The sequence below is a fragment of the Rhamphochromis sp. 'chilingali' genome, assembly GCF_963969265.1.
Source record: "Rhamphochromis sp. 'chilingali' genome assembly, chromosome: 20".
NCBI lineage: Eukaryota > Metazoa > Chordata > Actinopteri > Cichliformes > Cichlidae > Rhamphochromis > Rhamphochromis sp. 'chilingali'.
The window spans coordinates 710519-735822 of record NC_137947.1 but is presented as its reverse complement, the minus strand read 5'-3'; the positions used below and the strand labels follow the sequence as shown (position 1 = coordinate 735822).

Here is a 25304-nt window from a genome sequence, read left to right as displayed (position 1 = left end):
GGACCATTTAGAGCAGGGGTGTCAAACTCCAGGCCTCGAGGGCCGGTGTCCTGCAGGTTTTAGATCTCACTCTGGGTCAACACACCTGAATCAAGTGATCAGTTCATTACCAGGCCTCTGGAGAACTTAAAGACATGTTGAGGAGGTCATTTAGCCATTTAAATCAGCTGTGTTGGATCAAGGACACATCTAAAACCTGAGGGACACCGGCCCTCAAGGCCTGCAGTTTGACACCTGTGATTTAGAGGCAGCAGCCAACCAAGAGAGTGTTTGTCTCGGAGTACCTGTGTGTGTGTGAGCGCACTTATGATCATAAGATTTCTCCATGAAAGTGTCTAATAGTGGGTATGGGGAGCCATATCCCTGCCCCCCAGGTCATGAGGCATGCATGGAGGAGACCCGGGCCCCAGAAATCCAGAGGCCCTGCAGAGCACCCAACGAGGACCACCACAGGAACAACCATGTTAAAATGAAAACTATTCTTAGGCTTTTATGTCTTCTGTCCTCCTTCTCTTCACTGGTTGCAGCAGATGGGTGTGCTTTCCTGAGTCTGAAGAGCGTTCTCTTCCTGACCCAAGTGCTGCTCATGGGGCCTCACAGCAGCAGATTGTTGGGGTTTTCTCTCTAATATTTCTGTACAATATAGGCCTAAGCCCCTGGAGGTGACTGCTGCTGTATAAATAAAACTGAAATTAACTGAATGAATAACAGTGAGAGGGTTGTGGGCGCCAAATCAAGGAGAAGAAACAACATAAATTATTTTAATAACATGAGTGGTCATCACACGCGACCAGAACAGCTTCAGTGCACCTTGATTTTGATTCTACAGTCCCTGCACTCTGTTGGAGGGAGGGCAAACATTTCACCTCATTTTCATAATAATGGAGATATGGTCATCCAGCTGGTACTGATTTGTGGTTACCAGGTTTTTTTTTAATTGGTCAACTTTAATTTGTATAACTTAACAAAGTCAGCACAGATTTTTTCTTAAATAATTAAAGGCTGTGCATACATACATGACATAAACATTATAATACTGACATACTGGATGCATATTATGGAAAAGTACTATGGAGTGACAAGCTGTAAATGGGTGCATATGTTCCTGTAACAAGTAGTTTTTCCTTTTAAGTACGCTGACTATTTGGGATCAGCTGCGTATTAAATGTGCAGCAGTAAAAGAAACGACATATTTAGACCACCCACCAAGTAACCACAACATCAGCTGAAATAAGGGTTTTATATCAGCATTCTCACACATTGCTGCTCTGTGGACCAGGTTATCAAAACCTATATTCTGTGTGCGGTTAATCAAAGCCTCACATGCATGTGTCATGTGATCCTGCAGATCTTTCCAGTGGACTTGCTCCATCTAGGTTTGGAGTTCTTCCCTTCATTGAGAAACTGATTTGTGTTTACTTGTGTTATCTTTGTCTAATTTCTAAATGTGTTTGATGAAACTGAAAATACCATACTGTGGCAATCAAATCCATGATGAAACAATCTGGAAACTTAATCAGATGATCCAAACCAGTCTAGTGTGAGGTTCCAGGTGTAACACCCAGCAGGTTTACTTCCTCTTAAAGCTCTGAAATCACTTTATGACGCAGGATTGTTTGATTGTTTCTCTTGATCACTGGTTCTTGTAGGGCTTGTTGATAGCCTTGTTAATCCATCGCAGGAACCTGCTAACACGAGTGTAAACCCCAGGGAAAGAGGGGTTACCACAGCCATGACCCCACGAAATGACTCCTGTCAGCACCCAGTGACCCCTCTCCCCCTGACAAACCAGCGGACCCCCACTGTCACCCTGGCAGCTGTCCACACGGTGGTGCTTCGACAGGCTCCCGGCACATAGCATGCGGCTGGTGAAGCGGTTTCCATATCGTTTCTTACACGTCGAGGCTGGAAGCAGAGGGACCCAGGCCTGGAGCAGGGTGTGTGAGTACTCTGAGTCTGGCAGCAGACATAGAAAAGATGGAAGAAAGTCTCAGTTACATGAGAATGAAACACCTGATAGAAATGAATCCTGAATTTGAAAAACACTGGTGGATGAAAATACTGTAGACCTATTTTGGTGAAGTTTGCAGTACAAAGTTTCTGTGTATTATTGTAGACTCTTTGTCTTACAATGTAAACTGAGGCAGCTGCTGTTGTGGTTTGGCACCACATACTGCAGTATGTTGGACTGGTACACAGCAGACATGGTGTTCATGGTCAGTGTTAGTTGCATCAGGATGAGCTGACATCAGTTTATATTTAAGGCTGATGCTGATTAGATTCACTCACTGAATTCTTTATAATAAATCGTTATACTGTCAGCTTGTGCATCATCTCCGTATATATCGTTGAATCCACCACAAACCACAAAGAGCCGCGAATATTGGAGTAAACATACAGGACTGTTGATCAAAGCTTCACAAAAATATTATTGTTTCTCAGTTGTTCTTTTCTCCACACATTTGTAAGGTCCCACCACCTGCCAGCTATGTGCAGCCCATCCCAGAGAGGATTGTTACTGGATCAAAGTGAAAGTCAGATTTTGATGTTTAACAAGAGCTGGTGTGTTCCCCTAAACTTGATCACTTGTTTTGCACAAATATATACTGAAAAACAAAGAACAAATCTGATGTGGATGGATTCTCTGTTCTTTAGAAGGTAAAAGCTTAAAATGAGGACACCATGTGACTCTGTCCCAAAGTCTTCTCCAGATGCTACGCTTACATATATGGACACTATAATTACATAAACTGTTGTTGCATTTTCTGCTCTGTAAAGAAAAAAGAACAAATCTAAAGACAGATTGAACCATCAAATTCTGCAGCAAAGAAACGTGGTGACAGATGATGAGCAGCGAGCCTGCAGTGAAACTTGGATGATCTGATATCCTCGTGTTGGTGTTGTTCCCAGACCATCATGAAAATGTTGTTCCAGGTTCAACATTGCAAGTGACCAATCACATTGTTGTGACGTTATTCTTTTGCGCGCCAAGCCATTCGTGCATTTATGAAATTCCAATGTTGCAAGGACAATATCAATTCTGCTTACTGTTTATTAAAGGGTTACGGTTAGGGTCAGGGTCCGTTGATCGGCGGACAGAGGCGGTTTCACGCAGCTTAAGTACAGTTTTTTGTTTTACGCCGGTTTTTCCCGAAGTCGCAAAAGTATGACGTCACAACATTCTGATTGGTCACTTGCAATGTTGATCCTGGAACAACATTTAGTATGATGATCTGGGAACAACACCAACACGAGGATATCAGATCAACCGTGAAACTTACCTGTGATGCCCCAGCCAGTTATTACACAGGCAGTCAGCCTCTTCTCCAACTTGTCACCTGGCTCTGGCAGACACACAGCACCAGTGTGAGGGTTGAATGCCACACAGTTTCCCTCTGTGCCTTTCAGACGCAGCAGGGCTATATCATACTCCCAGCTTTGACTGTGGTACTTTGTGTGAATGATGATGCGTTCTGGGGACAACGTGCGTTCGAAGTCATCTTGTTCCACGGTGTGGTAGTCACCGAGACGTAAGACGTATCGCGCCGGGTCTCTGCCAAATCTGGAGGTGAGAAGAAAATCCCTATTTAATGTCTTAAAGCTGAGGGGGATTTCATCTTAGCTAATCAAGTGTTTATTGAAGTTTAATGAAATAAAACTGTAACCACGTGGTGAATTTAAGAAAGCAGACTGGCATTCTTTTTTAATTACTTGAATTCATACTTGTAATATTTCCTGGTTGGTTTTAGATGTCTTTTATTTTCTTGAACCGGTCGCAGCAGATGGCCCCGCCCCTCCCTGAGCCTGGTTCTGCTGGAGGTTTCTTCCTGTTAAAAGGGAGTTTTTCCTTCCCACTGTCGCCAAAGTGCTGCTCATAGGGGGTCATATGATGGGTTCTTTTCTGTATGTATTATTGTAGGGTCTGCCTTACAATATAAAGTGCCTTGAGGCGACTGTTGTTGTGATTTGGCGCTGTGTAAATAATATTGAATTGAACTGAATTGAATGCCAGAGCTGATAGGCAGGCAAAATACAGAACTATCAGAACAATGAAGGCATGTTTCCTGTTAGAAAAACGAGATACATGCAACTGTTGAGCCTCTAAAGCAGGGGTGTCAAACTCAAATACACAGTGGGCCAAAATTCAAAACTGGAACAAGGTCGCGGGCTAACATTAATATTTATTGAAAAAAAATCTTCCTCCAGATATAAGAATGAATCTTTTCTTATGGACTCAAACAAGTTTTGCTGAAAACCTGAATATGGAACAAGCAAAGCTTAATACTAAACAATATATATATTAGCTGTATAATACCAGCAGGCCAGCTCTGATAGTAATTTGGTATGGCTTGATTTGAAGACGGTGGGCCAACATCACTCACATTAGAAACAATGTGAGTGAACTGCCTCCTACCTCTTGAAGCAGTGGGCAGCAGTAACAAGCCAACAGGAGTTGATGAGTGAGGCGCCACACAGAGGATGGTTGCCTTTAGACTGAGACCTGAGCCACAGGGACACCTGCCACGGCCACTCACCCCTGAAATCAAAGAGTCAGACTCTCAGAGCTGTTTCAGTCAAAGACACTGTCAAACTGCCATGAGACTTCTCAAGCAGCAAAAATGTCCCACTGACATGAAACTTCTGAGTGCATATGTGCGTGTACGCTAACCTCAGTGACTTTTCTCCTCCTATGATTCTTCGCTGACGACGCTGACGACTGAGTCTGCGGCCACAGCTCTGCATTGCTGAGGCACCGTTTCCCGTGGGATCTAGTGTATAATCACAGATGACACCTGCATCCTCGCTGTGGCGACAATCATGGCCTTCTTGTCCTTCAGCTGGACACTGGCCTAAGGATGTTTCAGTTCCTGAGCATCGCACATTGTCCAGATGGATTGGACCCTGACCCTCACCGAAATACGCCATAGATCGAGCTTTAGCCACGCCACTGCAAGGACAGCACGGAGACAAAACACTTATTCTTTTATTGTGTGAGTGTATATGTCATTGTGTGTGCTATATTGTTACTACTGCCTGCTTCTGCATTGCGCAGGCATTTATTCACCCTTCACACACACATTCATATACAGCTTTATTCATTGCTGTTATGCACTTTGCGATATCACACACTCTCCTACAGCCACCTATATGAATCATAACCATAAGCTCCTTTTCACCCTGAATACAGAACACAAGAGGATGAAACTTTTCACTTACAATAGGAAAAACCACTGACACAGCCTTCTAGGACAAATATATCTGTAAAAATGTTGTCATACTAACGTGAATCCCAGCTGTCTACAAACTACAGCTGCATTAACGTCATTCCAGCCATCATCGCACACACTTCCCCACTGGCCGTTAACAAACACTTCCACTCTGCCTTCCCTCCTGGTCTCTCCTGCAACCAAACGCACCAGAGGGCCTGAAAACAGAGATCAGAGGGACAATGTGTCGTTACTGCCACAGCGAAATGCTGAGTCGGTGTTGGTCTGCGTAGTGCTACTCAGAAACGTACCTATGGGTGCGTAATTACTTTGTATCTCATTGGCATCACTGTGACAGAGAACACCTACATCCTCACTGTGTGAGCAGTCGTGTTGTCTCCACTGAGAATGAGTGCAGGCCAGTAAAGTGGTCTCTGTCCCGTCACACTGCACCTCATCCAGCTGGATCAACCCATTGCCTTCTTCATACACCTTCTCAGGAGCCACTTCTGCTCGCCCCCTGCAGGCAGGGAAAATGCATGAATGAGATAAACAACAAAAACAATAGTTCCCTATAAGTTCACTCAGACTATTGTTGTGTGATATGAAGACGCACTGACCTGAAACCGAGCTGTCTGCACACTACCTGGGCATTGAGCTCAGTCCAGCTGTCATCACACACAGTGCCCCATTGTCCCTGGTAGTAAATCTCCACGCGACCCTCCCGGTCGCTGGTTGCTCCCACCAGGCGAACTGCACCATCTGAGACCACGCATCGCTAAATTACACACTTGTAAGTATGAACAACTTGTTTTACTGCTTTAGGTCTTTCAAAGGCTGCTACGTTTAGGTTGGACTTTAGCTGAATAATTACTAAAAGCAGCATATCAACACAAAACTAAAGGTGAAAACCAACTCACTGAACAGTGTTAACAAAAGCTCACAGGAAATTTTACCCACAACAAAAGACTGTTGACCTTGTAGCGGCTCTAAAGGAAAAAATAGGTCATCAAAGTCTTAGGATTAAAAAAAAATATTCAGAGCAATATATATAAGTCACACAGTGTGCACGTAAACACACCAGACCTGAAGAAAAAGCTGATCGTCACTCGAATTTTATAGTCACATAGAGGCTGGGGTTGGTGTGTGCTTCCTTCCTTGGCTCTGACCTGTATATGGATTGCAAGACACCCCTGCATCGTCCATGTGTTCGCAGTTGTGCTGTTCCCAGTTGCTATGAGGACAATCTTCTAGAGAGAGTTCATTGCCTGTGCACTGAACCCGAGCCAGCAAAACTGGACCAAAACCCTGGCCAAAGTGGGCCCGCGTCCATGCTTTGGCAACACCCCTGTTGGTCAGGACAATTCTGAATTTACATATGCACTACAAGACACCAGAAATATATTACGAATACATGAATAAGCTGCGGATGTACGGTCCAAATATATGTACAGTGAGCATTAGTGCTGGTATGTGATCCTGCATATAATTAAGTGTTTTCCTGTGTTATCTTTGATCCTCAGATCCCGCCCTCACATGTCTCCCAGTTGGACTTTTAGACGTTGTTTTTCCAGATTCTGGACCTTCTTCATCTCCTCATAAAGATTTGCTGTTTATTTATTAACTCTACCACAAGTCTGCATCCTGGGTCCTCGACTAAACTATCCAATTCAGGGTTGCAGGGAGGTTGAAGGCTATCCCAGCTACCTTATTGGGGCGAGAGATGGGGTACATCCTGGACAGGTTGCCAGTCTATCAGAGGGCTAACACAGAGAGACAGACAGCCATTCACGCTCACTCTCACACCTATGAGCAGTTTAGAATCACTAGTTAACCTAACCACACTAATTGCATGTCTTTGGACTTTGGGAGAAAGCCAGAATACCTGGAGAGAACTCACACAGACATGGAGAGAAACATGCAAGCTGCACACAGAAAGGGCCTGGCTACACTCAGGACCTTCTGTCTATAAGGACAACAGTGTAAAATAAAAGTCATTCAAGCATAAAGTAGTTATATGTTACTTATTATGGCATAATATTTCATTGCATTACAGTCTTTGTTCTTAATTGCACTGGTGAGAAGTAGCCACATTGACTTCTGCATGTCTAAGTTGTAACAATGTTACCCAGTGTGAATTATAATGTTGCATTTCATAAGATAATTTGTCTAAAATCAAAGTGCAAAGATACTGTTTGTGTTAGCTTTGGCACATTTTCAAAGCTGTTTCTTAAAGACAAAAGCATGAAGACGTTCTTCGACTCTAGCTGCCATCTAACTACAGCCACATCTAAGGTGCAGCAATAGCTGTATGACATGTAAACAGTTACATGTGGTTTAACTTACCAATGTGACAATGCCGTGATCATCCAAACACATTTTCTGAACTGTTGTCTTCCTTCCAACTACACTATTGTTGGCTTCATGACCTCAGCTCCTTGTTGTTGCTCCCAGGCTGGAAAGCACAGAAATCTTACTCCATTCTGGAAACATGGTAAATGGACTAATACGTATATACCAGCTTTTCTAGTCTACTGAGCACTCAGACTTGTTTCTACTGCAATTCTCATTCACTCAGTCACATAACACTTTTATCTTTCTACACTCACACTCCAATGGCTTCATCGGGGGCATCTTCGGCACACGGCTGGAGCAGTCGGGATCAATCCACTGACAAACCGACTGATAGACGATGCATTCTACCACCTTAGTCACAGCTGCCCTGAAGGGCCTACATCATGGTCATTTACAACAGCAGCCCACCTTTCTGATGAGTTTCTAACGTCCACAATTTAATTTTCAAACCCAAAAGCAGCATCTATGTCATGTATTCCATTATCAACTTAGGCTTGTGTAAACAACGTTCCCATAATGCATTTTGCTGGTGATGTCACAGCTTTATAGAGGCCGATAAATTAAGATGAGAAATGGTTTATCGGGAATCTATGGTACAGTAAATTATTAAGCTATGAGTGTGTACGGGTGAGCTTAATAAGTCTGTGTAGGTTCTCAGTCATCCAGGTCATGCTAATCTCAGGAGCGATTGGACTTCTGTAAGTTGCTTTGCAGAACTTTCTAAAGTGTGACTCTCGAGTGGTTTACCTCCTGTCTATCTTAGGATCTGTAAGTTACAAGCAACTTAAAGAAGTCCAGTCATTTGTTTTCCAAGCTACATAGATGCAGATGGTGTGAGGGGATGTGGAGCAGAGCGATACGTACCTGTCGGCACCGAGTGCATGCAACATCCCCCCAAAAAGTGACACAGAAGGTTTTGGAGCAGGGTTCAAACAAACGAGTGAATACAGACTTTCTTCTGCAGAAACTTCATTTCAATTGAAATTTGAATGTAGGGATAGTTAAGCTCACCTAAAGCCCTGAACTCATTGTTCATTAAGACTTTTACATGGAAGGACTTTATATGTAACAGGAGGGAGGCGATGCTGCCGTGGTCCTGAGTCGTTTGTGTTTTGGGGCTTTCAGGTTTTGTCATTTTTGTGACTCCGGGTTGTTTTTACGTTTATATTGGTTCTTGTATTTCTTTCCCTGAGTGTATTTAGCCCTGTTCTTAGTTTTCAGGTGTTTAATTGACCACTGACCACTACATACAATGACAGATCTTGCATTCTGTGTGTAGCAGCAGCTGATTTTTTCTTACCCCAAGCCCAACTGTCGACACACCACTTCTGCATCAAGATCATCCCATTGGTCATCACAAATGGTTCCCCACCTGCCGTTATGGTACACCTCCACACGCCCCTCAAATTCCTCCAGGCCTCCTGCCAGCCTTAAAGGGATTCCAGTACCTGGCAAAGTGTTGAAGCAACCATTTGTATACTAGTGACAGTAATATGTTACTCTTGTTCATTATTGTTATTAATGTTATTGTTTTGAATGAACAACAGTATGATGCAGCGAGGTGAACGAGTGAAAAGTAAGTACTGAAGCCAACAAATTCAGTCGTTTCTGGGCAGCAGCTGGTTAATTTCTTGAAACTTGATGAAATCTAATTACTGATCAGGAAATCAATGGGGATGTGGCGTACAACACTAGAGGCCAACTCCAAGCCCATAGCACAAGTCACCATCAAGTGCGGGATCTACCAAGGAGATGCTCTGTCCCCACTGCTGTTCTGCATAGGCCTGAACCCCCTCAGTGAGATCATTAACAAGACTGGCTACGGATACCGACTACAGAACGGAGCAGTTGTCAGCCACCTCCTGTACATGGATGACATCAAGCTGTATGCCAAGAGTGAACGAGACATCGATTCACTGATCCACACTACCAGGCTATACAGCAATGACATTGGAATGTCGTTCGGACTGGAGAAGTGTAGTCGGATGGTAACAAAGAGAGGGAAGGTAGTCAGAACTGAGGGGATTGAACTACCAGAAGGCAACATTGCAGACATAGAGGACAGTTACAAGTACTTGGGGATCCCGCAGGCGAATGGGAACCATGAAGAGGCCGCTAGAAAAGCTGCAACCACCAAGTACCTGCAGAGGGTCAGGCAAGTCCTGAGGAGTCAGCTGAATGGTAAGAACAAGATCCGGGCCATCAACACCTACGCCCTGCCCATGATCAGGTACCCTGCTGGGGTAATAGGCTGGCCAAAGGAGGAGATAGAAGCCACTGACATAAAGACAAGAAAGCTCCTTACCATGCATGGAGGGTTTCACCCCAAGTCCAGCACCCTGAGGCTGTACGCTAAGCGGAAGGAAGGGGGCCGGGGACTGGTGAGTGTCAGCACCACAGTCCAGGATGAGACAACGAACATCCAAGAATACATTGGGAAGATGGCCCCAACTGACCGAGTGCTCAGTGAATACCTCAGGCAGCAGAAACCCAAGAAAGAGGAGGGAGACGAGGAACCAGCATGGAAGGACAGGCCCCTGCACGGTATGTACCACCGGCAGATAGAGGAGGTGGCTGATATCCAGAAATCAAATTCAAAATTTCTAATTCAAATTCAAATTTTATTTGTCACGTACACAGTCATACACAGTATGATATGTAGTGAAATGCTTGGACAACTGCTCGTGACCTAAAGAAAACAAAAAAGGAAAAGTCTATGAATAAGATAGGAAATAAATATGAAAAATTAAAAAGGGTAAATTTAACTAGGAAGGAATAAAATATAAATTAAGGTTAAAAATGAAATAACTGTACAACACAAATTAGAATGAAGGGTAAATTTAACTGGGAGAATAAGATAAAATATATAAATTAAAGTTGAAAATAAAATAACTGTACAACAAAATACACAATATAGAACTATATAAGAATGTATGAAGAAATATAAATAAATATATACACAATAACAGCAGCGTGATTTAAGTGATGAAGTGAAACCAAAGTCCAGAAAGTCCAGTGTGTGTGTAAGAACTGTATGTGTGGGTCAGTACTGTGTGGTGGTGTGATTGTGATTGAGAGACCGTATCGCCTGCGGGAAGAAGCTCCTCCTCAGTCTCTCTGTGTTGGTCTTCAGGGAGCGGAATCGCTTTCCTGACCTCAGCAGAGAGAACAGTCTGTTGTTGGGATGGCTGAGGTCCTTCACCATCTTCCTGGCCTTGGTCCAGCACCGCCTGCTGTAGATTGAGTGCAGGTCAGGGAGCTCGGAGCGGATGGTGCGCTCAGCTGACCGCACAACCCTCTGTAGAGCTCGTCTGTCCTGCATGGTGCTGTTCCTGAACCAGGTTAAGATGTTTCCCGTCAGGATGCTCTCTATGGTGCACGAGTAAAAGTTCCTGAGCACCTTGGAGGGCAGTTGGAAGTCTCTCAAGCGTCTGAGGTGGTAGAGACGCTGACGGGCCTTTTTCACCACGGTGTTGATGTGACAGGACCATGACAGGTCCTGCGTGATGTGAACTCCGAGGTATTTGAAGCTGTCCACTCTCTCCACTGGGCACTCGTTGATGACGGGGGTCTGGTAGTTCCTCTCCTGCTTAGTGCTGAAGTCCACTATCAGCTCCTTTGTCTTACTGACGTTTAGAAGGAGGTTGTTCCTCTGGCACCAGTTCTCCAGATTCCTAATCTCCTTCAGGTAGGCCGTCTCGTTGTTATCAGAGATCAGGCCCACCACGACGGTGTCGTCAGCAAACTTGATGATGGTGGTGGAGCTGGTAGTGGCCACACAGTCATATGTGTACAAAGAGTACAGCAGGGGGCTCAGAACACACCCCTGGGGGGCTCCAGTGCTGAGAGTGGTGGAGGCTGAGACATGTCCGCCCATCCTTACTGCCTGTGGTCTGCCAGTTAGGAAGTTGGAGATCCACTGACACATAGATGAGCTGAGTCCCAGATGCTCCAGCTTGGTGGTGAGTGTGGAGGGAATTATGGTGTTAAATGCAGAGCTGTAGTCTATGAAGAGCATTTTAACATAATTCCCCCTTCTAGTGTCCAAGTGAGTGAGTGATGTGTGGAGGAGATGAGAGATGGCATCGTCTGTGGAACGATTTGGACGGTAAGCGAACTGTAGTGGGTCCAGTGTGTCTGGTAGTGAAGAAATGATGAAGTCTCTGACCAGGCGTTCAAAGCACTTCATCACTACTGAGGTGAGGGCTACAGGGCGATAGTCATTGAGAGAAGCAGGGTGGGGTTTCTTCGGGACAGGAACAATGATGGACTCTTTGAAGCATGTGGGGATCACCGACTGAGATAAAGAGATGTTGAATATCTCAGTGAACACAGGAGCTAGCTGGTATGCGCAGTCTCTTAGGATACGACCTGGGATGCCGTCTGGTCCTGCTGCTTTCCTGGTGTTCACTCTCTTGAAGGCTCTCCTTACTTCATGCTCGGAGATGACGAGCACGTTTCCGGTGCTGGCAGTATCTTCCTGTCTGCAGCCGTTAGCGCCGCTAACACTAGCATTGTTGGAGACCTTAGCTGCAGCCTCGAAGCGAGCATAGAAAGTGTTCAGCTCGTCTGCCAGAGTCACGGCTGCGTTCGTCATACCGGTTGTTGGTGCTTTATAGTCCGTTATTGTCCTTAGTCCCCGCCACAGGCTCCTAGAGTCACTCTGTTGGAGTTGTGACTCTAGTTTCCTCCCGTAGCGCTGCTACCATGTGGCTGGACAAAGCTGGACTGAAAGACAGCACAGAGGCACTAATCATGGCAGGAACAAGCTCTGAGCACAAGATCCATAGAGGCTGGGGTCTATCACACCAGGCAAGACCCCAGGCTGTGTAAAGATGCCCCAGAGACAACCCAGCACATAACAGCAGGGTGCAAGATGCTAGCAGGCAAGGCATACATGGAACGCCATAACCAAGTGGCCGGCATAGTGTACAGGAACATCTGTGCCGAGTATAACCTGGAAGTCCCGAGGTCAAAATGGGAGATGCCCCCAAGGGTGGTGGAGAATGACCGAGCTAAGATCCTGTGGGACTTCCAGATACAGACGGACAAAATGGTGGTGGCTAACCAACCGGACATAGTGGTGGTAGACAAACATGAGAAAATAATAAAAATAATAATAATAATAATACATTTTATTTCAAGATGGGGAGAGGGGACGGAGAGAGAAAGAAGAAGATCTGAGACACCGAGATGGGATGGTGATCTGAGATATGGAGGGGAGAGATGATGAATAGCCTTAAATGTATACAAGAGTATTTTGAAATTGATGCGATATTTGACGGGAGCCAATGAAGCTGCTCCAGGACAGGAGTGATGTGATGGATAGAAGGGGTCCTGGTGCCTGGTGATGATACGAGCAGCAGAGTTCTGGACGCGTTGGAGCGTCCAGAACTTACAAAATTACAATAAAGTAATTTTGTAATTCTTTTTGTAATTTTGAGTTTGTTTGTGATGTAAGGTCACAAATCTCACCTTCAGGTTCAGCACAAAGCACCCCTGCTTCGTTTCCGTGGTTACAGTCTCCAGTGGCAAACTTCCTGTTCCAGCACTCTAGCAGGGAATTCTCGTTACCACGGCAGCCTAGACGCTCATATTGGAAGATGGGACTGGGGCCAAAGTAGGAATGCTGTAGGGCTATACCAATCTCACTGCATGAAAAGTACATATACAGAGACACTCTTAGTTCAACGATCATCCAGGCAGCATATATCTGACCTCACCCAGTGGGACATCCAATCACATTATTTACATCTAATCACCCACACCTTATCATCCTCTCTCTAACTTACACAATTTAACACAAAGTTTAAACTGCGCATGTTCTTCTTTTGTGTCATTCTTAACATAGCATATTGGAACATTAACCACACATGGATATAATTCATGTTTCATCGAGTTTATGTAATTCTAGATTCTAGATATGTCTTTAGCACATTCTCACATGAAGATTATTATATCAGCTTATTTTTATGAAATCATATATTTTATAAGACATTTTCTGAGATTAGTGGCTGCCCAGTGTCACCCCTCCCTCCCTGTAAAACACACCAAGGTCAGACTGTCTCTCGGTGAGGCCTGATTAGAATCATTACATAGATTTATTTACTAATTTATTCTGTGTTAAACTTATACATACTCATTTTAATACACCTGATAATATTCTGATCAGTATGAACCATAAACAACTATCAACAAAATCACATATGAATTATGGTTCTGTGGTCAACCATTAACACGCCTTCCTTCAGTTAAAATGTGGACAGTTCTTATCTTCTCACATTCCTTCACACGCATTCACACACTAATCTACCAGGTTAAAGATGGATCATGTACTCACATCATGTTATCATTTAACATATCAAACTTATATTCTGATTTGTCTCTGATTAAGAAAAAATCCCATTATTATTATAAAGCTCTGATTCAGCCCTGATCAATTTTACTCACATTAAAGACCTTCCACTCCCTCTCAGCTGTAATGACAGGGGCGGCCAGCGGGGACATCCGTCCCTCTCGACCTCACATCACCTGCAACATCAACTTGTCCCAGTGTGTTTGTACACACTGTCTTGGTATGCAGGCATGTCTCACTGGTTGAGAACTGCCTTAATTCTTTGTAGCATTGATTCACAAAATTGCTGGAAACATTTCTTAGAGATTTGGATCGATACCGACATGACAGCATCATGCAGCTGCTGCAGATTTTGGTCGTCCAATTTATCAATTCCACCACATCGTGAAGTTTCTCAGTTAGAGATCTAGAGACCATGGAGACCAAAGTACTGCAATGTTTTAGTCTTCTCTTCTCCTGCTGAGTGTGTGTGAATTGTAACCCCAGTTTCTGGGTATTAGATGACGGGAGGTAGTATACTACTATTACCTGTGGGCCAAGGTTCGACATGTCGTGCTCTTCTTCAGTTCAATTCTGTACTATTTATTTAAGGCCAAATCAAAATAATGGTTGCCTTAAGGCTTAAGTAAGTAGTGGTTATTTGAGCTACTAAGCTAATGTTGCCTTCCTATCAGCTTCAAACAGTGTAGTGATTGCCCTCTGACCTCTGGCATCAAAAAGGTATTTTGTACAGAACACAGTCACTCACTGATTTGTTTCTATTTTTGGGCCATTCTCTGTGCCCAGGAGATCAGCACTTTCATAATTACTCAGCTCTAGTACTGCCAGCCTGTGCAGCACCAACAACCACGCCGAGCTCAAGTTCACTTAAATCACCTTTCTTCATCGTTCCGATGCTTGCCTTTGCAATTTAGCAGGCAATATCCTCATAAGCACAGATCTGCTGCCTGATTATATAAAGATGAGGAAAAAATTCCCTCATATCAAAATTCAAATGTAAAATATTCCCAGAACAAGGAATTTTTAACACACCTTTTCCAACTGTCCTTTTTTATTTTGGATGCCTACATTATTTTTACTTTGAACACAGAAACAACATTATTTCTAAAAAACAACAACAAACAAAAATAAATATCACCAAACGGATCCTAATAGTCAGCAGTGTGTCCTTTTTACTAGATAACATGTTGGTCTTGTCGGGTTGTTCTTCATCGGGAGCACCGTGTGTTTTGGCTCTCGTCATGTTGGGAGACAAAGCGATGACCCCAGACCCAGTTTTGCAGCTAAGAGCTGATCTCAGCGTGTCCTCCTTTCTTCATGATGAGAGTCCTCAAACACACCGAAGTATCTGCACAGCGTAATACTCCCACCATCGTGTTTCGTTGTGGAGATACTGTTCTTTGGGTTCTGTCTCTGTACCCGAAGAGCTCTAGTTTTGTCTCATCAGAACCACATGTGTATATATACTAGGGGTGCAACGATACACAAAATTCACGGTTCGATACTTTGGTGTCACGGTTCGATATTTTTTCGATACAAAAAAATGTTCATGCTTTTTTAATTTGTCATATATTAAAATTATAAATATATACTTTAACTCAAAGGTACAGTTTTTAAATTTAATGTTGCTGAAACAACAAAGTCATAAAATAATAAATCTATCTGATTGAGGAATCACTCATCTTTGGAAAAGAGTTTATTACAGAGAAATGTCTCTTTCCAAAGTAAAAGCAATACTATCTGCTTCTTCTGGGCTATATTCTCAGCAGCATACTAAACATATCAGGTGCCCATAAGGAGAATCCTGTGCTAACGGCTGTCTAAATGACTCGGCTAAAGTTTGTAGCATGCTGCTTGTTGTTTTTGTCTGCTTCCACTTGTCTTTGCACTAGGATGATGTCGGAGTAAATGTGCAGTCATACTCGTTGTGTTCCCACTAGTGCTGTAAGCGTTAATCTGAAATGACGTTAACGTCACAACACGGCAAATCTCTGTTAACGAGCTACCGCCGATCGCCCCGTGCGTGGGGCTGGACGGCCAACACGTTAACGAGCTAACTGCGCTAACACACTAGTTCCCACCCATGTAATTGAGCATTGTGGCACATCCAACATACTGTTTTACTTTAGTCCATGACTCGCTTACCTTCAGCTTAACTTCTGTCTCGCTAGCTTGCCCTGCGCTCAGTGAATCTGCGTTCGACTACTCCGCCTAGGCTGCACTGCAGAAAAGTTGATAAAATAAATTACAAATGTTGTATTGTTCGATACATATGCGTACCGAACCGAAAGCACTGTATCGAACGGTTCAATATCGATACGAGTATCGTTGCACCCCTAATATACAGTATGTATGTATATATGTATATATATATATTACCTTTAAGACTGGTTCTTAGCACTTTTCTACTCTGAGTACTCAAAGCACTTTTATGCAACTCGTTCCTTCTCCAAATCACACCCATTCATTTCATCTAGTTTTTTTTTAGTGCTATCTAACTAACATTCATACACATTCACACTCAGATGGATGCATCGGAGAGCAACGTGGGGTTAGTATCTTGCCCAAGGATATTTGGCATGCTGCTGGAGTAGAACCAACAACCTTCCAGCTAGCAGGTGACAGCTCGACCACCTGAGCTACAGCCACCCCACAGATATGCATAGTGTTCGTCCAGGTGTCCTTGAAGGTGTCTCTTCTGCAGAAGTGTAGTTGTTGTTGGTCTGCAGCCTCAGTCCATTCCAGTGATCATCTTCTTTAAAACTACTTGGCTACATCATTCACGAGTGTCTTGGCAGCAGTTCTGGGGTCTTTGGACACATCTGTTTTAGTGCCTGAGTCTTTGAAATGGTTGCTTCCTACCTCTGCCAGACTTGTTTTGTTCTGTGAATTTCATGATGATACTATAAAATATAATAATGAACTAATTTCTTTAGCCTTTGGCATGATGCTTTCTCAAGTGACAAACACGGCCAACAGAAATAATTCATGGTCTATAATAAAAACTAGCAAGTTTAGAAATGCTAGGGTAAAAGCACAGTGCTTGATTTCTTTGCAATAACCTTTAATTTCATAGGTTTGCTAATAGTCTTATCTTTGATCTATATTTACATTAACAAGCAGCTGAAAAGACATTAAAAGACATACATAATAACAGTTAAATACCACATTTTCTGCACAAGCACAGTAATACATTTAAACTCTGGTGGTCACCTGTTCTTGAAAGGATTCTGTTGCCATCTTTTTGTATGTTGCCGAAGCAGGAACTACATTACATTAGTAAATGCCTCACTCTACTACTTGAGCCACAGCTACTCATGTGTGTGTTCCTCAGCTGGGTTAAAATTAAAGCTCTGCCATTACCTTAGTCCAAGCTGTCTGCATATGACACTGGCATCACGGTCAGTCCAGTGTGTGTCACATACTGCGCCCCACTTGTTATTCACATACACCTCCAGACGGCCACTGTTGCCTGAACCCCCCACCAGTCTGACTGCACCTACACACATCAGGAAGAACTTCAACAAGCAGAACTCGTACAATAATAACAAAATAAAATATCATTTTAAACAAGAATCTTTATGAAATCAGTGGTTTGATCATTCTACCAAAAGTGAAGTGTCACTGGCACCTATGACGATACAACATAGCTACTCAGAGGAAACTGTGGACTGTGTGGAACGCTTAAATTGTAACCTGTCACTTTGAGCAAAGGTAAATATGCTTAAAAAGGAAAAAGACAATCGCAGAAAGACATAGAAAGGCTTTTGCTTCAAAATTGAATCTACAAGGGGATAATGAAATGAATGCATATACAGGATGCACCCAGGCCATCTGCAGCCCCCAAAAGCACTGAAGCCCTAAGGCCATACAACTTGATGACAACTGCAAGCCCACTGCAGCCGCAACATGACAAAGGCCCCAGACGGGGAGGCTCCCAAAAGACAACCAGAGAACCAGAGGCAACAGCCATCCCTGTGAGAGGACAGGACAAGCTGAGGACAGGACACCAGGTCCTCGGGTCCACACTGGAGCCTCTTCAACTAACTTTCTCTGGCTCTGGAACATAACATAGCCCAAGATCACCTTGGGAAACTGGTCACTGATGCTGAAGCCTGCCTCCTTACCGTCTCCTGGATGCTTGAAAACACTACTCATACTGTGGGCCTGAAGAAGGATAACAGTTTTATTAAATTATTTTTATTTTCTACTCAGGCAGAGTAGGCAGGTCATTCCCTTGGTGAGGGATGTCACCAACTCTTGGAAGACTGCTTTTCTGCAGCGAGTGTTTTCACCTGCTGCTGGCTGGACACCACTGAGTTCAATTCAATTTTATCTCTAAAGCACCAAATCACAACAGCAGCTGTCTCAAGCCAACCAAACAGAGCCTGAAACTCACTGTGAAGAATTTCCAGTAGCAACAGGTGTGCATCAGAACAGTCTTTTATCTACAGACTCCAAAATGTTCACTGTTTCAGAGGAGTCATCAGTTGTGCTTCCTTGGTGGATGGAGTGCCTTTGCTGCTGCAACGAGTTGGCACCTTGTTTGGTTTCCCCACAACACCTAACTTGAAACAATCATCATCCTAATACCCATAATATACTTTTATTACCTTTAAGACTGTCTACAAATAAACTGATGGAAAAGAATAATCACTGAAATAATTGGAATCAGTTGTGCATCATCATAGCGCTCCCACATCCATATACACAGGGAGTGCAGAATTATTAGGCAAATGAGTATTTTGTCCACATCATCCTCTTCATGCATGTTGTCTTACTCCAAGCTGTATAGGCTCGAAAGCCTACTACCAATTAAGCATATTAGGTGATGTGCAACTCTGTAATGAGAAGGGGTGTGGTCTAATGACATCAACACCCTATATCAGGTGTGCATAATTATTAGGCAACGTCCTTTCCTTTGGCAAAATGGGTCAAAAGAAGGACTTGACAGGCTCAGAAAAGTCAAAAATAGTGAGATATCTTGCAGAGGGATGCAGCAGTCTCAAAATTGCAAAGCTTCTGAAGCGTGATCATCGAACAATCAAGCGTTTCATTCAAAATAGTCAACAGGGTCGCAAGAAGCGTGTGGAAAAACCACGGCGCCAAATAACTGCCCATGAACTGAGAAAAGTCAAGCGTGCAGCTGCCAAGATGCCACTTGCCACCAGTTTGGCCATATTTCAGAGCTGCAACATCACTGGAGTGCCCAAAAGCACAAGGTGTGCAATACTCAGAGACATGGCCAAGGTAAGAAAGGCTGAAAGACGACCACCACTGAACAAGACACACAAGCTGAAACGTCAAGACTGGGCCAAGAAATATCTCAAGACTGGTTTTTCTAAGGTTTTATGGACTGATGAAATGAGAGTGAGTCTTGATGGGCCAGATGGATGGGCCCGTGGCTGGATTGGTAAAGGGCAGAGAGCTCCAGTCCCACTCAGACGCCAGCAAGGTGGAGGTGGAGTACTGGTTTGGGCTGGTATCATCAAAGATGAGCTTGTGGGGCCTTTTCGGGTTGAGGATGGAGTCAAGCTCAACTCCCAGTCCTACTGCCAGTTTCTGGAAGACACCTTCTTCAAGCAGTGGTACAGGAAGAAGTCTGCATCCTTCAAGAAAAACATGATTTTCATGCAGGACAATGCTCCATCACACGCGTCCAAGTCCTCCACAGCGTGGCTGCAAGAAAGGGTATAAAAGAAGAAAAACTAATGACATGGCCTCCTTGTTCACCTGATCTGAACCCCATTGAGAACCTGTGGTCCATCATCAAATGTGAGATTTACAAGGAGGGAAAACAGTACACCTCTCTGAACAGTGTCTGGGAGGCTGTGGTTGCTGCTGCACGCAATGTTGATGGTGAACAGATCAAAACACTGACAGAATCCATGGATGGCAGGCTTTTGAGTGTCCTTGCAAAGAAAGGTGGCTATATTGGTCGCTGATTAGTTTTTGTTTTGTTTTTGAATGTCAGAAATGTATATTTGTGAATGTGGAGATGTTATATTGGTGTCACTGGTAAAAATAAATCATTGAAATGGGTATATATTTGTTTTTTGTTAAGTTGCCTAATAATTATGCACAGTAATAGTCACCTGCACACACAGATATCCCCCTAAAATAGCTAAAACTAAAAACAAACTAAGAACTACTTCCACAAACATTCAGCTTTGATATTAATGAGTTTTTTGGGTTCATTGAGAACATGGTTGTTGTTCAATAATAACATTATTCCTCAAAAATACAACTTGCCTAATAATTCTGCACTCCCTGTAGAGCAATCTGATCACTTTCTGACCACTTAAGGTGTTTTAGACTACATGCCATCTTCAGACACCTGCTGCCCACCCTTAATTCACCTTGATGACAATCACAATAAGCCCATCCAATGGCTCCAGAGGTCTTTCGGAAGAAGCACCACGGTTTGGTTTCTCTGTCTGGGTTTCGGCAGAAGTTATGGTCTCCCAGGCCTCGGTTTGGATACTGCTGCATGTAGTCTGGGAAGTTAGTCCACTTTAAGCATGGGGAGCCTGCGTCTGTGTGAGAAACCGAGCCATTATAGTGGCCCAGTTTAGTGAGACCCTCTGAACAGGACAGCAGCACTGCAGACACAGACAATCATCCGTCAGTGAGACAACATGTTAATAAAGTCACATTCCATACAAACTTTTCATTTTATACAAACACAAATGGTTCTTTATACAGAGCATTTCAAGATGTTAAAAAGATGAGAGAGACGAGGTTAAATAAATAGAAAAATGATTGTAAATAGTAAGCCTTCACTCAGTGTAAACATTACTTCAGCACAAACAGAGCACGTGTGATAAAAAGACACTAATTCCAACATGTAGATGAAACATCTGGAATAAAGGGGAGTGGCTTCTCTGCTGCCGCCGTCTTGCTGAGGAGTCTGACTATGAGAGCTACTGTTGTACCCTAACTTTGGTTGTGTTTAGTTATTTATTTACTCGTTCCCAACTGTCTCATAGCTGGTTTTTGTGATAAGTTGCAAAGTGCTCTGTTTATGCAACGTAAGAAAGTGAAACATTTATTATTATTTTCATGTTTTGGCTGCGATCAAATGCATCTAATAAAAATTATTCCTATTATTATTGTTACAATCACCTGAATGACCGACTGGACTGGAGGACCAACAGTGATGCTGAGCAGACTCAAGCTCCCATCCTTTGATGGGTTCAGCAAGATGTGAATGCCATCTATTTTGCTTTTTGTGGTGTAGTATTTATAGGATATATACCATTATTATTTTTCTCTTGTCAGCCTTACTCTTCTTTAACTTACCTCATTTTTACTTTTCTTTGTTTTTATCACTGTTGTGTATGTAACATTTCTTAGACATAAGACCCAAACTGAAGTCAGGTGACATAAGGAATACACGATAGTGATTTCTATCAAGGCTCGTTCTATTCTGTGAAGACGAAATCAGACTGGAATTGTTCATAAAGCTTTTTGCCAGACAACTGAGCACAAACCTGCGAAACGACTCCAGGATTTTAGATACGAAGCTTAGGTTAGATATAAAATGACAGTTGTTGCAATTCCTGAGATGAGAGACTTCAATAATAATTTGCTTCTGGACTTCTATGAAAGGGAAATATATATCAAGCTGGTAGCTTAACACTGATGCCATGGCCAACAATGTGAGGAAGGCACTCCCCAGCAATCTGCAGCTTTTCCACACCCTGATTTACTCAACCCAAGTCTAGGACTATTCCTCAGCACTGGCAAAACATTGCTCACCTAAAATGTTTTCCTTATCTGACAAAATTACTTATTTATTCACTGATTTCACTGATACTTGCTGCACTGACAGGTATGTACATATAGTGCTTAGCACATGGAGCTTCGTTCCCCTCCAGCTGGATCTCAAAGACCAAATACAGAAAATAACTTACCTGCACTCTGAACTACATTGAAGTGCGTCCATTGAGAAATCTGTTAAAGAAACACAAACCCCGTGGAACGCAATGTGAATAGGAATTACAGAGCAACAAGAAATACAGATTTTAACAAAACTAAATGTTCTATTATTATATTATAATGAAATATCATACAACCATAAAGGCTGGCTTACTGTGTCAAATGTAGATGTAGTTCATTTTTTTAAAAAGCTGATAAAGCAATATTTTAATTCATAACAAAACACTGAAAAATGTTGAGAAGAAGTCTGGGATGTCTGTTTAGGAACATTTTGCAACTATAGTTATCTAATTGAATTCACCTAATTATAATTAGGTGAATTAAATTAGTAACAGGTCACCAACATGACTGCAATAACGAAGAGAAAACCCCGACAATTCTATGACCCCATATGAGCAAGTGCTCGTGACAGTGGGAAAGAAAAACCTCCTTTTAACAGAAACAAATCTCCAGCATAACCAGGCTCGGGAAGAGGCAGCCATCTGCCACAGCCGTGTGGTGTATAAACACCCAGTGAGTGAAAAAAGGTGCATGAAGAAGTACAGTATAACCCTTACCACCCTGAGCCAATTGCAACGTGACTAAGAGAGGATTCAGGGTCACCTGGTCCAGCCCTAACTATATGCTTTAGCAAAAAGGAAAGTTTGAAGCCTGATCTTGAAAGTAGAGATAGTGTCTGTCTCCCGAATCCAAACTGGAAGCTGGTTCCACAGAAGAGGGGCCTGAAAACTGAAGGCTCTGCCTCCCATTCTACTTTTAAATACTCTAGGAACAACAAGTAGGCCTGCAGAGCGAGAGCGAAGTGCTCTAATAGAGTGATATGGTACTACAAGGTCATTAAGATAAGATGGGGCCTGATTATTTAAGACCTTGTATGTGAGGAGCAGGATTTTGAATTCAATTCTGGATTTAACAGGAAGCCAATGAAGGGAAGCCAAAACAGGAGAAATCTGCTCTCTTTCTAGTCCCTGTCAGGACTCTTGCTGCAGCATTTTGGATCAGCTGAAGGCTTTTCAGGGAGTTTTTAGGATTTCCTGATAATAATGAATTACAGTCGTTCAGCCTGGAAGTAATAAATGCATGAACTAGTTTTTCAGCGTCACTCTGAGACAGGATATTTCTAACTTTAGAGATGTTGCACAAATGGAAGAAAGCAGTCTTACATATTTGTTTAATATGTGCATTGAAGGACATGTCCTGGTCAAAAATGACTCCAAGGTTCCTCACAGCGTTACTGGAGGCCAAGGTAATGCCATCCAGAGTAAGAATCTGCTTAGATACCATATTTCTAAGATTTTCAGGGCTCAGAAAATATTCTGTTTTGTCAGAATTTAGCAGCAGTAGGTAGAGTGTTCGCCCCATGATCAGAGGGTCGGGGTTCAAATCCACCAAACGGCTACCCCTGAGCAAGGTACCATCTCTACACACTGCTCCCCGGGCGCTGGACTGGTGGCTGCCCACTGCTCTACTCAGTAAATGTTTTAAATGCAGAGGAGTAATTTCCTACGGGATAATAAAGTATACAAAGTATACATTATTAAAAGGAGGAACAGAAAAAATAATATGAAGATTAAATTAAAAAATAAATATTTCTCCCTCCAGTTATTTTATTGTTCAACCTTGCCTGTCGTGTCTTTCTACTAGACAAAAACTTGGCCCCACTAGTAGCAAATGTAAAAAGTGCTTGTGGCCAGAGGGCCCCCACAGGGCCCCCAAATACTTCATCTTTTTTTCCATAAGAAGGAGAGAATATTGTAAAGTTTCTTTCCATTAGCTTCTTTTAAATGGATTGTATGGTTTGAAGAGATCCCTTTGAGATATTCAGAGGAATTTCCTTAAAGGCTCTGAAGCATTCACACTTATCTGCAGTGATGTGACACAAATAAAAGTGTAGACTTTGACCTGCTTACATTATGAAGCACACTGACCAATCGCCAACAAAGAAGGAAGCTGCGTTGATAATGGTTTTCTGTGAACTATAGCACATTAGAATGGGCTCAAATGTGTTGCTGTTAAAGTGGGTGGTCAGTAAAACAATATCCTCCAAAAAGTGCTTCATGTTATTCACTTTGTGAAAATAGATCATTAACTCTTCAAAATATTTAAACGCATTTCTAACCAATTTCATTTCCCTGCTGTTCTTTACCAGAGGGCAGAGGGGTGCTTGGTACTCGATGTTCAAGTCATGTCTGAATCCTTGGAACAGGCAACTTGCCATCTGTACAATCAGGTATAATCTAAGGCCTGTAGGAAAAAAACTGAGGTGAAAATCATGTTTGGAAACGGATCTCTACATTCCCTCCACATTTGGATATCTAGGTCTGGTTTAAAATTCGCTCTTAATTTAAAAAAGGGCACGAGTGAGAAAGTCTTCAGCCTACGTTGGACCACCGTTTGTGACTATCGGTCTAACTATTGATGTTTTGAGAAAAACCTGCTTGTGACGGCACTACTGAGTTTTTTGCTATTATTTAACAGGTCTTGCAGTTTCATGAACAGTCAAATAAATAAATAAATAAACTGATATGTCATTACCAATTCTAAGAGTTGATACGAAGCACTATAGAAATATCAGGCGAAAATGGAGGCAGCGAGTTCCAGTAATAGTGCAACAGACATCTGGAAATTTGCCAGCGAGCTATTAAAATAAATACGGTATTTATCTCTGCTTTGTTTTGATTTGTTCTTAATGTAAGTGTGACGGAAAGCGATGAGCGCATACAAACAGTTTAAACTCAGCATGGCACAGACCAGTGTCCCGGTTTACTTGACACAATGTGTTCCGCGACAAAGACGGCTTTATATAGGCTGAGCGTGTTGGGCAGCAGCGTGCTCACCTCTGCAGACACAGCCAGCGCCAGTAACAGACAACACGGGACAAATCCGGACACAGCTTTCCTCTGCTCCATCGTGCTGAGGAAACCATATTCTCTACACTGCCAGCGCACACATTCACCAAGTCTTCACGGCCTCTGACAATCCTTCCTCGATACGAAACACACAGGATACTGTCCGCTTTTAACCGAGGTACCGACGTCCAAGTCGCTCCAGAGCTAAAAATGACGCGCTGTTGGAGAGGAAAGGGCACACCAATATCGCTACCCACCCTCTCTCTCTCTCACTGACTCATTCACGCACTCTCTCTCTCTCTCACCTTCACCTTAAAATCGTATGACGCGTTTTTGTCTATGGTCCGCCTCCCTATTCACGGAATTACACCCTCAATATGTGACATCAGAACTTTCGTAAATAATTGACGCTTCTTAAGGGGAAATATTTATCATTTGACAAAGATTATATGACAGGGCGTGTCAGTACAGTGAAACTGTTGTTGTGAATTGATCACTGACGGTGGTTTTAAGAAGCGTCCCTAGTCATTAAGAACAACTACTGCAGCACATGTAGACTCGCCAGAGAGAGAGAAAGGGTTCTCTGCTAGGAAAGTT

The 25304-nt window shown here is 43.0% G+C and overlaps 1 protein-coding gene across 2 annotated transcripts; it reads right to left on the bottom strand.

Annotated features, from left to right (window-relative positions):
- Window positions 1-782: 782 nt before the first annotated feature.
- Window positions 783-24986, bottom strand: LOC308387786 (neurotrypsin). 2 transcript variants are annotated; one of them, XM_080868054.1, is made up of 14 exons: window positions 24696-24986; window positions 21834-21873; window positions 20277-20519; window positions 17281-17416; window positions 13038-13213; window positions 8863-9010; window positions 6377-6555; window positions 5828-5969; window positions 5519-5727; window positions 5284-5425; window positions 4670-4948; window positions 4415-4537; window positions 3282-3562; window positions 783-1956 (listed from the first exon to the last, which is right to left on the bottom strand). In XM_080868054.1, the coding sequence occupies exons 1-14, from the start codon at window positions 24765-24767 to the stop codon at window positions 1634-1636; spliced, it is 2493 nt and encodes an 830-aa protein (XP_080724180.1). In that variant the 5' UTR covers window positions 24768-24986; the 3' UTR covers window positions 783-1633. The 2 variants fall into 2 exon arrangements, with proteins under 2 accessions (XP_080724180.1, XP_080724181.1); XM_080868055.1 differs by lacking the exons at window positions 6377-6555; window positions 8863-9010.
- Between the last annotated feature and the right edge of the window lie 318 nt (window positions 24987-25304).